At 44.7% G+C, this 16082-nt stretch overlaps 1 protein-coding gene across 1 annotated transcript; it reads right to left on the bottom strand.

Annotated features, from left to right (window-relative positions):
• Positions 1-833: 833 nt before the first annotated feature.
• Positions 834-12671, bottom strand: LOC134357736 (transcriptional repressor scratch 2-like). The gene is made up of 3 exons (XM_063069366.1): positions 12116-12671; positions 10905-10950; positions 834-978 (listed from the first exon to the last, which is right to left on the bottom strand). The coding sequence occupies exons 1-3, from the start codon at positions 12669-12671 to the stop codon at positions 834-836; spliced, it is 747 nt and encodes a 248-aa protein (XP_062925436.1).
• Between the last annotated feature and the right edge of the window lie 3411 nt (positions 12672-16082).

Raw genomic sequence — 16082 nt, 5'->3', positions numbered from 1 at the left:
AAGGTGGCATGCAGAGAGTGAGAAACATTGTCCAGAATGGCCAGGATTTTCCGTAGGGTTCTTTGTTCTACCACAGCCTCCAGTGTGTCCAGTTTGACTCCTATAACAAGGCAGCCTTTCTAATCAGTTTATTGAGCCTGTCAGCATCACCTGAGTTGATGCCATTGCCCCAGCACACCACTGCATGGAAAATTGTATTGGTGACAACAGATTGATAGAACATGTGAAGGAGAGGCCTGCGTACTCCAAAGGACCTCAGTTTCCTCAGGAAGTAGAACCGACTCTGGCCCTTCTTGTACACAGCCTCTGTGTTGGTGCTCCACTCAAGTCTGTCATCCAGGTGCACCCCCAGTAGTCTGTGAGCCAGGACTCCAAATTTGGGCCACGGTACCATCTGGGGGGAATAATTCTAACAGTGATTTTTGGCAAGGTATACACCCCTAGTGCTAGAAAATATGTGATAGCATTGCAGCGGTGGTAGCATGTAGTCAACGTAAACCACCGAAGCACCTTCTCCTTCCTTATGCAGTAAAAACACTGACGGGTAACTCAGAGCTCATCCAAACACTGAACAGGCTTGGGCATGGGTTGTCTTACTCCCAACTTGAAGAGAATGACACTGCTCTGTGTCTCCAAAAGCTAGCAACAGCCTCCAACTGGAGAGTTGTACTTCCAGCCTCCATCAAGCCTCATGTCTTCACCAATCTTGCATGGGACAATATCGATAGACTCGAGAAAACTCTCACTGGAAAGGGTACATCACATAGGCCAATGTCTATGGACCACATCTGCCAAGAGGTGAGTTTCCACACATTGAGAAACTGAAGCAGAGGTCAGTCACCATTGAGGACCAAGAACTGGAAGTATATGTAGCAGGTGCACATGTGGGCCCACAGCCTCTCCCAACCAGGGAACACCGTGTCCATGAAACCAAGGAAGCTGCTCTTCTTGCCTGCAAGAAGAACCTGGTGTGGACACCTGCAAGGCCAACAGATCCAGAGAATTAGACAATCCCAAGCTGGACTGGTTTTAATATCAGCACCAGGGACCAAGAACCAATTTCACAAGATATTGTTGGGTATCTGCCAACCATCAATTCACCAGCCACAGAGTTGACCACAGTATTTGAAATCCTGAATCAATCAGAGCTAATCAGGAAGGAACGTCATCTAGAAACAATTGTGGTAGTCATGGATCAAGCACTCTGTAAAAGCCACTGAAATTGCCTGGAACCACAAAGGTCGCTTCTCCAACATTCTTCTCAGGATGGGGACATTCCATACCATATGTAATGCCTAAGCCATCCTAGGACAGTGATTTCGGGATGCTGGTCTACTCTAAAGGATGTATGCATAGAAGCTGGAATTGTCCCAGAGGGGCCCATCAATGGGGTCCTTGATGGTAAACACTACAATCGTGCTGTCAGGGTCCACAAGTACTGATGAGACTCGCATGGGCAGAGTTCACACTGTGGGTCGAGGACAACGTTCCAGAGAGGAGTGGGATGATCATATCATTCTTAGACCATGTGAACAACATGGCCAGTGACTTGAACCAACAGAAGTTGAACAACCTGCTGCAAAGTCCACTCTTAGCTGAGCTGATAACCCTGTTGTCAGACTTTCTGGAACACCTCCATCACAACAATGGAGAGCTATCCGCATTCTGGATATCATACGTTGACATGGTAGAGAACATAGTACTTGGGCTTCTGCGCGCCTCTCGTGAGGGGGACAGCAAGCCAACTACCAGGCTGGTATATGGAGAAGATGTTTGGAGAAAGACCCACAAGTGCCAAGCCCTGTTGGCAGAGGATGGAAGATGGAGAGAGAAGCTGAACAGTTGGTGGTGCACTGGATGGAAGGCCAGCCAGCACCTGATGCCGTCCTGGATCTACCGGCCTGTAACTGTCCAAAAATATGTTCACTCCCAAGATGTATGAGTGTTGCAAATGGCCTCAGGTGTGCTGACATGTTTAGACTGGCAGACTGTGAGAACCAGGCATCCACCTCAGAGACTGTGGGAAGTTCAGATGAAGATGTGGAAGACTTGGAAAATTATTATGATTATTAATAGGTTATGAAAGTATGGAAAGCAGTCTTTGATTAAACATATTCATTTTACAACCAAATGTGGCCGAGGTTATGGCCGTGTGGAACCCCACATTTGAATTATTGTACTGTAATTCTATATGCTATGACAAAAGCTTAAGATTGTTTTGATTTGATACAACAATATGGAAAATATCATGACATTGATAAAACTCCAGAAATCTCTCCAAATGAGGTTTTTACCTTTTGGGGGGTGGGGTAACATTTTTTGCTGTACTGATGTTAATATGGAAAATATACAAAAAGAGATTACTTATTTGAATTCCTGACTAAATTCTCCACAAATCCATGTGATTATATGTGTCCTAGCGTTTTACTGACTTTTCCAAAATAAATAGACAAATATTTTTCTAAAAATGAAATGATTCACTCTACTGAAATTGGGCACTGTACTGCGAGTGCCACCAATGACATAGTTTTCAATGTAGAATTTTATAACAACCTTTGATGAAAAGTGCTTGAATTCAGCTATCATTGTGACAAATTTCAATGTTGAGGGATCACTGATGACAAAATACCACTAGGTTGAATATATATATTGTACTTTATATTGGCCACTTTTCAGAAATGCTTATTTTAGAGTAGTGTTATAAAATGCATGATAGTACACTGGTGCAATGCTATCACATATTTTCTAACTCTAGAGGTGTATACCCTGCCAAAAATCACTATGAGCATTATTCCCCTCAGATGGTACCGACCAACCCTGCTGGTTTACGGACTACAGATACATGTAGGTCCTCACCACATCCACATGTTCACCATCAATAGTAACGGGGAGCAGTGCAGACTTAGTTTTCCTAAAGACCATCACCATAGTCATAGTGATTCTTTATTGATCCCGGGGGAAATTGGTTTTCGTTACAGTTGCACCATAAATAATAAATAGTAATAGAACCATAAATAGTTAAATAGTAATATGTAAATTATGCCAGTAAATTATGAAATAAGTCCAGGACCAGCCTATCGGCTCAGGGTGTCTGACCCTCCAAGGGAGGAGTTGTAAAGTTTGATGGCCACAGGCTGGAATGACTTCCTATGACGCTCAGTGTTGCATCTCGGTGGAATGAGTCTCTGGCTGAACGTACTCCTGTGCCCAACCAGTACATTATATAGTGGATGGGAGACATTGACCAAGATGGCATGCAACTTGGACAGCATCCTCTTTTCAGACACCACCGTCAGAGAGTCCAGTTCCATCCCTACAACATCACTGGCCTTACGAATGAGTTTGTTGATTCTTTTGGTGTCTGCTACCCTCAGCCTGCTGCCCCAGCACACAACAGCAAACATGATCGCACTGGCCACCACAGACGCGTAGAACATCCTCAGCATCGTCTGGCAGATGTTAAAGGACCTCAGTCTCCTCAGGAAATAGAGATGGCTCTGACCCTTCTTGTAGACAGCCTCAGTGTTCTTAGACCAGTCCAGTTTATTGTCAATTCGTATCCCCAGGTATTTGTAATCCTCCACCATGTCCACACTGACCCCCTGGATGGAAACAGGGGTCACCGGTACCTTAGCTCTCCTCAGATCTACCACCAGCTCCTTAGTCTTTTTCACATTAAACTGCAGATAATTCTGCTCATACCATGTGACAAAGTTTCCTACCGTAGCCCTGTACTCAGCCTCATCTCCCCTGCTGATGCATCCAACTATGGCAGAGTCATCCGAAAACTTCTGAAGATGACAAGACTCTGTGCAGTAGTTGAAGTCCGAGGTGTAAATGGTGAAGAGAAAGGGAGACAAGACAGTTCCCTGTGGAGCCCCAGTGCTGCTGATCACTCTGTCGGACACACAGTGTTGCAAGCACACGTACTGTGGTCTGCCAGTCAGGTAATCAAGAATCCATGACACCAGGAAAGCATCCACCTGCATCGCTGTCAGCTTCTCCCCCAGCAGAGCAGGGCGGATGGTGTTGAATGCACTGGAGAAGTCAAAAAACATGACCCTCACAGTGCTCGCCATCTCCTTTGTCTTACTGATGTTGAGCTGCAGATGATTCAGCTTGCTCCGTTTGACAGAGTCCTCCATTAGACCGCCATATTCATTCTTCCGTCCGCCCTTTATCCACCCAACTATTGCTGAGTCATCAGAAAATCTCTGCAGATGGCATGACTCAGTGTTGTGTCTAAAGTCCGAGGTATACAGGGCAAACAAGAAGAGAGCCATTTCTGTCCCATGTCTGACACACAGCCCTGAAGCCACACAAACTGTGGTCTGCCAGTGTAGTCCATTATGCATGATACAATGGAAGTGCCAACTTTACAATCCTTGTTTTCAAGTGTCTCTCTGGCCTTCCACCCTCTCTACCTCTGGAATTATGTCCAGCCTCACAAACTTGTGCAATATCCACTCTCCCCCAATTCATACCTCTTGCAGGTCTCTAATTTCCATTGTCCTCTGGTCAAATTTTCAGCTGCATAGCAGTGTAATTTCTCTCCTAAACCTCTCAGCCTTGCTTTCTTTCTTTAAGATACCCTTTATGCGAAGGAGGGGGGGTTCTCTTTGAAACCTATCGAATACAGTATTGAAAAATCTGCATAGAGTGGATGTGGAGGGGATGTTTCCTATGGTGTGGGAGTCCTGGACCAGAGGGCACAGTCTCAGAATAGAGGGGTGTCAATTTAAAATAGACAAGTAGGAACTTCTTTAGCCAGAGGATGATGAATCTGTGGAATTCACAGATGGCTGTGGAGGCCAAGTCATTGGATATATTTAAAGTGGAAGCTGATAGGTCCTTGATTAGTAGGGTGTCAAAGGTTATGGGGAGAAGGCAAGAGAATGGGGGCGAGAGGGATAATAAATCAGCCATGATGGAATGGTGGAGCAGACTCGATGGGCTGAATGGCCTAATCCTGCTCCAATGTCTTAAAGTCTTCTATTCTAGCTTGTCAGCTAAACTTACATTTATCTGCATTAAAGCTCCCATTTGAAGTTCATTCATGGGTTTTCTTAAGTTCTACTCTGTAGAGTCCCCTGCATATTTCACTTTATTTAACACACTCACTTGCAAGTTCAGAAGCAGATTTCAGAAATAGATGCACTCTAACAATTACGAGAGACAAAGCCTGTGGATATATGGGAACAATTCCAATACTCATTAGATTTCTGGCTGTCTAGAAGTCCAGACTATTCATTCAGAGATGTGAGTTTGAATCAAACCACCACAGACAGGGATGTAAGGACATTAAATACATAAGTATTGGCCATGGTGATGTAGGCCCAATGTTAATTGGTGGAATGCTTTGAAGAACACCTTCTCTCTGTTTGCCCCAAAATGCTGAATTTCCCAGTGGCTGCCCATTTCAATTTGATTTCTCATTTCCATTCTGACATGGCTGTCCATAGCTTCCTCAGCTGGCACAATTATGTTGGAGGGACAACACAGTATGCTACATCGGGCTAGCCTACAACTTGACATGAACATCCATTTCTCGTAGTTTCCCCCTCTCCCCCTTTTTTTTCCATTCCCCAGTCCATCTCTTCTATTAAACCTTCTCTTCTCCTCACCTGCCCATCTCCTCCCACTGGTTCCCCTCTTCCTTCCCTTTCTCTTGTGCTCTATTCTCCTCTCAGGGGTGTATGGGGTGTCAGGAAGGGGTAGCACCTCTGGTGGGGGAATATGTTGCGTGCTTTTCAAGGTGGTTGGTCCACCTTTGATTCCCACCTGGCACTCAGCTCTCACCTGTGGCTCCCCGTAGCTGTTTGCATGCGACAGTGGCCACACCCCGGGCAACAGCTTCGACAAGCCGGCTAAACCAGGTGAGGGTAGCCAACGGGTCTCAAACTCTCGGTGTGATAAGGAGTTGTGTATCCCAGCATGTGAAGACAGACTCCGGCGGATTGAGCGGACGAGACCAATGGAAGGTTCAACGGTCAAGAAGGTGGTCTTTGCAAGCATTGTGGAATGTGTAGAGCAGGACAAGACACAGAAGAAGTTCTAGTCATCCACTGCACCTAGTCCCATCTCCAGCCATCTTGACTCTGTCTTGCACTGGATCCAGATGGGAACTGGGAAGAGAGAGTGAGGCTGACGCTATGCAACTCTCCCTCACTTAAATCCAAATCATGCGCTAGTCTTGACACCATCTGGTGTCGAGGTCCTCATCGACATCGACGATGGACGAACAACAATTCTCCTCTCCTATCAGATTCCTTCTGCACATTAACTCTTCCACCTATCATCTCCTGGATCTTCACTTCGTCCATCCATCAATCCACCCACCCATCTTCCTCCTCACCTGATCTCACCTATCACCTGCCAGCTCGCATTCCTCCCCTCCACACCCCCCCACCCCCCCACCCCCCCCAACTTTCTTATTCTGGCTTCTGCTCCCTTCCTTTCCAGTCCTGATGAAGGGTCTTGGCCTGAACCATCAACTGTTCATTCACCTCCATAGATATTGCCTGAGCTGTTGAGTTCCTTTGGTATTCTTTGTGTGTTTCACAAGTGGATTGTTATGAAGACCCATCTTGTCTTCCAGGGAAGGCAATCTGTTGGCCTTACCCTGTGTCACCTAGAAGTCCATGCTAAACCAGCATAGAGAACTTCACTCACCTCAACATTGAACTGATTCCATAACCTATGGATTCACTTTCAAGAACTCTACAACTTTACAACTCACATTTTCAATATTATTTACTTATCTATCTATCTAGCTAATTAATTAATTAATTAATTAATTAATTATTCTTACTGTTTTTTAAAAGTTTGTCTTCTTTGTACATTGGTTGCTCGTCCATCTTGGTTTGTTATTAATTCTCTTTCTTCTTACCTATTGTGAAGTCTGCAAGAAAATGAATCTCAGGGTAGTACAATATATGGTGACATATATATGCTTTGATAATAAACTTACTTTGAACTTTGAATGTGGGTGGTTTTTTAAGCACTCTCTGAAATGAGCCAACAGCTATTATTGAAAAATGTGACCATGTCAGCTATGTGAATGAATAGATGGCCATGGTGGAGAGAAAATGGTCAGCTACCTCCTTGCATACTGTGGTTTAGACCATAAGACCGTAAGATACAGGAACAAAATGAGGCCATTTGACCCATTGAGTCTGCTCCGCCATTTCATCATGGCTGATCCAATTTTCCTCTCAGCCCCAATTTTCTGCCTTCTCTCTGTAGCCCTTCATGCCCTGACCAATCAAGCATCTATCAACCTCTGCCTTAAATATATCCAATGACTTGGCCTCCACAGCCGCCAATAGCAACAAATTCCACAGATTCTCCACTCTCTGGCTAAAGAAATTCCTCATCATCTCCATTCTAAACTGACATCCCTCCAACTAAATGGACGTTAAGCTAATGGAGTATGGCGAAGGATGTAAGGGTCCTTTGCTTGGTTCATCCCCAGCAGCAGTGGAACAAAGCACTCTCTAATCGACAGGTTGTTCATAAGGATGCACACCAAACCAGGCATCAATTGCCACCAGAAGATCATCAATACCCGTTTGGTCTGCCCCAAACTAGCTGGTCTTCCGGTGCAGTAAGAAGACCATCAGGGAATGCTGCCGATTGGCATGTCCCAGGCTACAAAGGTACAGTACATGATGAGGGATGCACTGAAGCTTGGTGCAACCTTGTGGTGAAGGACCACAATCGCGGCTCCTTCTGCTGCCATGCTTGGAGGGCCTGAGTCAGGTGGGGAAACCCCCAAACAATGAAATGGTGTATCACTGCCAGAGGCAATGTAAATGTGGTGTTAAAGGTATTAGTCAACACTATGGTAAACACAAGAGATTCTGTAGATGCTGGAAATCCAGAGCAACAAGCACAAAATGTTGAAGAATCTCAGCAGACCGGGCAGCATCTACGGAAGTGAATAAACAGTTGACATTTTGGGCTGATACCCTTCTTCAGGACTAGAAAGGAAGGGGGAGGATGCCAGAATAAAAAAAAAGTGGGTGGGGGAGGAGGACTAGTTAGAAGGTGATAGGTGACGCCAGATATATGGGAAAATTAAAGAGCTAGCGAAGAAGGAATCTGATAGGAGAGGAGAGGGGACCAGGGGAGAAATGGACAAAGAAAGGGCAGCAGGGGGAGGTGATAGGCAGGTGAGGAGAAGTAGAGAATAGAAGAAGAGGGAAGGGTCAGTGGAAGAAAAAAAAAACTACCGGAAGTTGGAGAAATTGATGTTCAATCCATCAGGTTGGAGGCTACCTGGAAGGAATATGAGGTGCTGCTACCCTGAGAGTGGCCTCATCATGGCAGAGAGGAGATCGGGACTGATAGGTCAGAACATGAATGAGGATTGAACTTAAAATGGTTGACCACAAGGAAATTTTGCTTTTGGCAGATGGAGCAGAGGTGCTTGACAAGGTGGACCCTCAATTTACATCAAGTCTCACCAATGTAGAGGAGGCCACCATGCAATACAATAACACCATTATATTGACCATGAATGGGTCCTTCAGGCCAACTCATCCACGGCAACTAAGATCCCTATCTAAGCTAGTCAAATTTGCCTCTGCTTGGCCCAGATCCCGCTAAGCATGTATCTGACCAAGTATATTTTAAATGTTGTTAATGTACAGTGCCTACCACAACCACTTCCTCATCAACAAAGTTTATTGTGAGCAGTTTTGGGCACCATATCAAGGAAGGATGTGCTGGCATTGGGGAGGGTCCAGAGGAGGTTCGTGAGAATGATCCTGGGAATGAAAGGATTAACGTGTGAGGGGCATTTGATGGCTCTGGGCCTGTACTTGCTGGAATTTAGAAGGGATCTCATTAAAAAGTATTAAATTGTGGAAGTCCCAGATAGAGCGGATGTGGAGAAAATGTTTCCCATAGTGGGGAGTCTAGGATCAGGGGGAAAGCCTCAGAGTAGAAGGACATCTCTTAAGAACAGAGATGAGGAGGGATTTCTTCAGCCAGTGGGTGGTGAATCTGTGGAATTCATTGCCACAGGCAGCTGTGGAGGCCAAATCATTGGGTATATTTAAAGTAGAGGGTGATAGGTTATTGATTAATAAGGGTGTCAAAGGTTATGGGGAGAAGGCAGGAGAATGAAGGTGCAAAAGAAAATAAATCAGCCATGAAGGAATGGCGGAACAGTCTCAACTGGCCGAATGGCATAATTCTGCTTCTAAGTCTCATGGTCTAAAATAAAAACAGTAGGAAAAAAGACTCTTCTGCTCCTTGGCCATCTTGCTGTTAATAACCTTGATAGTTTGGCTTTCGGTGAAGCATTCAAAGGTGGAAGCATCAGACAGCTGCCCAGAAATCTCTGAGATGTGTGAAATGGAGAATCCAGAGTCAGAAAGGTTAAGAAAATATGATGGCCCTGGCTATCTCATTATCTCCGTTCATAGGAAACCCTCAAGCACTGTGAAATTATCAAGTGTGAATTATAAAGAATTCAGTAACAATCTGAACATAACATTTCACCCTGTTCATTGACTACAGATGAAAATCTGCATTGGTTTAAAGAGGTAATTTTCTGGGTTTATAATGTTGGAAATGCCTTCAAAATATTTCAGATAATTAAATAACATTTATAAACTGGATATCATGTGCAGTTAGCAGGCTGCGTGACTGCCTCAACTTTCACAGTGCAAGTTTATCAGGCTGGTAGACACAGAGTGCCTGTCAACAACCTGCCCTTTTGCATTTTAGTTTTATCCATTCCAACTTGGTCATGAATATTGGCTATGACTTGTGTATTGCTTCTTCATCACTTACTGTAAGATGGGCATTGGAATTAGAAGCCCCTTTCCTTCTGAGAGAGATACATGTGTTATCATTTTAATAATTACCTATGGACATTCTCAAAATGTCAGCAATTGTGGTTTGTTCATCTGTGCCCCGAGGCACTTTCTTTAGACGCTGCCCCTGGTTTGGTGTAATCACTGGGGCAAATGAAAAAGGCATTTAAGGATCTGCCACACTGCCGTGGAGCAGGAGTTACATGTAGACCCAGGGCAGATAAGAAAGGCAGGTGACATGTAGACCCAGGGCAGGGAAGAAAGACAGGTTACATGTAGACCCAGGCCAGGGAGGAAAGACAGGTTACATGTAGACCCAGAACAACTGAGAAAGACAGGTTACATGTAGACCCAGGCTAGGTAAGAAAGACAGGTTACATGTAGACCCAGAACAACTGAGAAAGACAGGTTACATGTAGACCCAGACTAGGTAAGAAAGACAGGTTACATGTAGACCCAGAACAACTGAGAAAGACAGGTTATATGTAGACCCAGGCCAGGGAGGAAAGACAGGTTACATGTAGACCCAGGCCAGGGAGGAAAGACAGGTTACATGTAGACCCAGGCTAGGTAAGAAAGACAGGTTACATGTAGACCCAGAACAACTGAGAAAGACAGGTTACATGTAGACCCAGGCTAGGTAAGAAAGACAGGTTACATGTAGACCCAGAACAACTGAGAAAGACAGGTTACATGTAGACCCAGACTAGGTAAGAAAGACAGGTTACATGTAGACCCAGAACAACTGAGAAAGACAGGTTATATGTAGACCCAGGCCAGGGAGGAAAGACAGGTTACATGTAGACCCAGAACAACTGAGAAAGACAGGTTACATGTAGACCCAGGCCAGGTAAGAAAGACAGGTTACAGGTAGATCCAGGCCAGGTAAGAAAGACAGGTTACATGTAGACCCAGAACAACTGAGAAAGACAGGTTACATGTAGACCCAGGCCAGGGAAGAAAGACAGGTTACATGTAGATTCAGAGCAACTGAGAAAGACAGGTTACATGTAGACCCAGAGCAGGTAAGGAAGGCAGGTTGCATGTAGATTCAGAGCAGGTAAGGAAGGAAGTTACCTGTAGACCCAGGCCAGGGAAGAAAGGTATTTCAGGTTCTGCCACACTAGTGGAATGGGAGTTACATGTCCAGGTCAAGTAAGAAAGGTGGGTTTCCTTTCCTAATAAGACATTATGATTGTGAGATGAAGTTACAACCTTGCCTACCTCAGTAACATCACTCCCCTTGGCCATAGCCTCAGTCCATCTGCTGCTGAAAACCTCAGTCATGTGACTTATCTGCTGGAGAATTCTGGTTCTAGTTTTCTAATTCTTACAAACATAAGAGAACCTCCCTGGCCCCATCGCCACATCCTAACTTACAGCAAATGCCATTGGTCCATTGATCCTGTTCTCACTGACCTATCCTGGCTCCTGATCCGGCAAATCTACACTTCCTAAACTTAATTTTAAGCACATTCACAGACTCAACTCCAATCTCCTCCAGGCTCGAAGGGCCGAATGGCCTACTCCTGCACCTATTTTCTATGTTTCTATGTTTCTAATCAGGTTTATTATCAATATCGCACATTGTGAAATTTGTAGTGCAATCTATAAAGAAAATTACTATAAATTACAATAAATAGTCCTGCTTGGTGGCGCAATGATATCAGCGCCGGACTCCAGAGCGAAGGTTCCTGGGTTCGAATCCAGGTCGGGTCGAGTGTCGAGCTAGCAACTCGGCCTCGTAAAGGCAAGAATAGCTTGCTATGGAAACACCATCAAAAGATGGTGCCCCAATAACTCCACTGCCGAGTTAAGGGCTATTCATTCATTCACAATAAAAATATTTTTTAATAAGTGATGCAAAAAAGGAAACAAAATAGTGAGGTGGTGTTTATGGATACATGGATCGTTAAGAAATCTGATGGTGGAGGGGAAGAAATTGTTTCTAAAATGTTGAGGGTGTGTCTTCAGGCTTTCGATCCTCTTCCCAGAAGGTCAAAATGAGAAAAGGGCATGCCGTAGGTGGTGAGGGCTCTTAATGATGGATGCCACCTTCTTAACGCATTGGTTTTTTGCCCACCACAACCGCCTTGGGGACAGCCTCTGGAATTGCCTCCCAAAACCATTCAATGCCTTCTTCTTTTCAGTTCTTCCATCTGTGCTGCCCCTTTGGCCGAGCTTTTGGTTCATGTTTCCTCATTCAACTCAGCATCAAATCTTGCTTGACTGGTGTTACTGTGAATGGCTTTTGATTGCTTCCTTATTTTAAAAGCAAGTCCACTTACACAATTTTGTGTAATGTATTTTAGAGATGGATGCCCTTCTATCATCTCTGAAGGCTTTGCCGCACGTCTCGCACTTGTGCTTGAGGTCGTGGGTGAGGACGTGCATTGCCAGAGCGGGCATGGAGACGTAGACCTTGGAGCAGGTGGGGCACTTGCGGGCCAGCTTGCTGTCCAGGCTGCGGTGGGTCTGCTTGTGGCGGCTCAGGTTGGACGAGGTGGCGTACGTCTTGCCGCACTCGCTGCACGTGTGGCGCTGGGCGCGCTCCCGCGGCACGCTCTCGGGACGCTTCCGCGACCGGCCGTCCGTGATGAAGAAGGCGTCCATGCTGTAGCCCTCGCTGACTGCCGCCGCCTCCCCGCTGAAGTAGCCGGTGGTGAGCCCCGACTGCGGGCTGTCGGGCTCCAGCCCCTCGGGGTCTCCATACACCTCGTTGACTTTGGTATAGACAGGGTCGGGGGTCCCGAGACCACTCTGCCTCTCTGCTCCGTTCTCGTACACAGATGGGCTGATGTAACTGTGGATGTACCCTGGGGACAAGAGGAGGGAAAGAGGCATGGTTACAACAACACACCGAACAGACACTTTTTATTTTGTCTTCTGAAAGCTGAGGCGAGGCCCGATAAAAGTTTACAAAATCATGAAGGACGTACAGTATCTCAACAAACACTCTCGCAAATTTCTACGGGTATACAGTGGAGAACATTCTGACTGGTTGCATCACCGCCTGGTATCACCACCAATGCACAGGATCGAGGAAAGATACAGAGGGTTGAAAACCTAGCCATTCATCACGGGCACCAGTCTCCCCACCATTGAGAACACCTTCAACAGATGACGCCTAAGAAGGTGGTGGCCATCACGAAGGACCCTCATCACCCAGGACGTGCTCTCTTCTCATTACTACCATCCAAGAGGAATTCAGGAGCCTGAAGACACACCCTCAACATTTTAGGAACAGCTTCTTCTTCTCTGCCATCAGATTTCTGAATGAACAATGAACTTATGAGCATTACCTCAATATTTTTGTTTTCTTTTAGACTACTTATTTATTTTTATGTACAATATATATTTTTAGAAGGATTAGTTTGCTAAATGCACGTTCAAGAGTTTGAGCAAGATACTAAAGAATAACATAATTTCTACGGGTACGAAGCTGAGACTGTTGTGGTGCTGCGTTCATTCCACACTAACAGATGGAAGCAAATGTTAGGCAACATCAAAGCAAAGTGAGGGAAAGCTCGAAGCTGCAGAAGTGTGGTTTTTGAGAAGAATGATGAAAATATTGTGGAAGGACAGATGAGGAAGTGTTGCAAAAAGCCGGAATAAGAAGAGAGGCTGACATCATCAATCAGAAAAAGGCAGCTGGAATTTCTGGGACATGTACTCAAACATCTTGCAGTGATGGGAGAAACTGTTGGAAGAACAAGTCGTGGTGACAGCACATGCCATTCATGAGTTACATCGAGGGATGGACAGGCAAAAGTTCTGGAGAGCTTATTTGAATTTTCCAGATTGAAGACAGATGGGAGACCATGATCGCCCATGTCACACGATATGGCACTTGATGATGATGATGATGATGATATATTTCTTATTGTGACTTATAGTACATTTTATGTGTTGCATTGTACTGCTGCCACAAAACAACAACTTTTGTGATAACTGTCAGTGATACCTGATTCTGATTCTGATAAACAACATGCCTACTTAATTCCCTTCAATCGTTGAATCCCGCTGGTGAGCCGATCATCTGGCCTGACACTGCTAGGTCTAGTTCAGGGATCAGGTTCTGAAACCCTCATGGTCGAATCGTCAACCAATCAAGTGCCAAGTATCAGCAGCTGATAGGGAGGGCAATGGGATGTGTTCTAGGAGTTCATACCACAAAGTGCCAGCTGTGGCTCACAGGTCAGAATGCATACATGTATTATGATTAGGATTCAGTTGCTAACTGTGTTACCTCAGCATTGGGGAAATTGCATGTAAAATCGCATGTTTGGATCACTTTGTATGTCCTCTTTGCCATTAACACTAACATAAAACAGTTGCTACCAGCTAGGTGTGTCACAGCACCGAGCTCCTAAGCCTGGCTGGGCAATGTTCAATACTCAGGTGTACAGAGCACAACAGAATGGGCAATAGATGGGTTTTCCCCACGCTGTGGAAGGCTTGACTTACAAAAATTCTGATCATACAAATTCCCCTATAAGCTTTTGAAGCATTTTCTTCAAGATAGGTAGGTTAGTTGCAGAAATGCAAATATTTTCCAGGACTTATGGAACAAAGGGAGGATCTAGTTCATTCAAAAGTCAACCAGCCTTCAAAACAGAACTATTTACATGTAACTTCCTTCCTCAGTAATCAAACAAATATCATATCCTTCACAGTGGGAGGCACCTATGAGATTTGCTTTGGAAACTGACAAGGCAATCTCTTCTACTGACACTTTAAAAATACAGTGGATTGTGGTTGCATTGGGACCAATACCTTTAGGGCCAATAGAGTGGCTGCACCAATTAGCTGAAGTTTCATGGAAATAGTTAAAAAGGTATAAAAAGGAAAAACTAGAGTTTAACTGAGTAACAAATAATGCATTTAAATGAAATACAGAACAAATTAGAACACTACTACAGTACTATAAAATTGTGTATTAGTTCCTAATAGTTATGAACTGAAAATGAAGATTTGGAGGATTCAATCATCGAAAACATTGTCTATTACCTGTACTCGGTGTATGTGCTGATTTTGTTCATTAACAGTCAATCAAAAGAACACGGTGACATACGGTCATGGGGAGAACATACAAACTGCTTATAGACCGTGGCGAGAACTGAACCCTGATCTCTGACTGTTGGCGTTGCAAAGCATTTATGCTACCAAGCCACACTGGGGCACATGCCCATGGCTGCACAAGCTGACACAGAAAGACATTCTCACACATACCCTGATACACATGCAAATAAAGCCCAAACAGAAACAAATTTAGATCTGTGAAGATAAGGAAATGCAAATACATGCAAAGGTTGGCTGATGTGACTACACTGGATGACAAACAAATATTGTGGCCTGAGATTTCACTTGGACTGAAGTCTTTTCATGAAGTAATTCAGATCCCATGGAATGGGAGTGTAGGCACCCAAACAAAGGCATTGAAATACCAAGCAAACCCAGGAAGGCTCCTGCCTGTTGTTTTGGGCTGCCCAGAGGCTGGTGAGCTAACAGAATCAGAATCAGGGTTTATTATCACCAGCATGGAATGTGAAATTTGTTAATTTAGCAGCAGCAGTTCAATGCATTATATAATCTAGCGGAGAGAGAAAAAAAAATAAACAAGTAAATCAATTACATATATTGAAGAGGTTTTTAAAATGTTCAAAAACAGAAATACTGTATATTAAAAAAGTGAGGTAGTGTCCAAAGCTTCAATGTCCATTTAGGAATGGGATGGCAGAGGGGAAGAAGCTGTTCCTGAATCGCTGAGTGTGTGCCTTCAGGCTTCTGTACCTCCTGCCTGATGGTAATAGTGAGAAAAGGGCATGTCTTGGGTGCTGGAGGTCCTTAATAATGGACGCAGCCTTTCTGAGACACCGCTCCCTAAAGATGTCCTGGGTACTTTGTAGGCTAGTACCCAAGATGGAGCTGACTAGATTTACAACCTTCTGCAGCTTCTTCTGGTCCTGTGCAGTAGCCCCTCCATACCAGACAGTGATGCAGCCTGTCAGAATGCTCTCCAAGGTACAACTATAGAAGTTTTTGAGTGTATTTGTTGACATGCCAAATCTCTAGTATAGCTGCTGTCTTGCCTTCTTTGTAACTACATCGATATGTTGGGACCAGGTTAGAATTTCAGATCTTGACACCGAGGGATTTGAAGCTGCTCACTCTCTCCACTTCTGATCCTTCTATGAGGATTGGTATGTGTTCCTTCGTTTTACCCTTCCTGAAGTCCGCAATCAGCTCTTTTGT

The sequence above is a fragment of the Mobula hypostoma genome, chromosome 2, assembly GCF_963921235.1.
Source record: "Mobula hypostoma chromosome 2, sMobHyp1.1, whole genome shotgun sequence".
Taxonomy (NCBI): Eukaryota; Metazoa; Chordata; class Chondrichthyes; order Myliobatiformes; family Myliobatidae; genus Mobula; species Mobula hypostoma.
The sequence above is the reverse complement of the archived record's forward strand: the minus strand, read 5'-3'. Positions and strand labels throughout refer to the sequence as shown.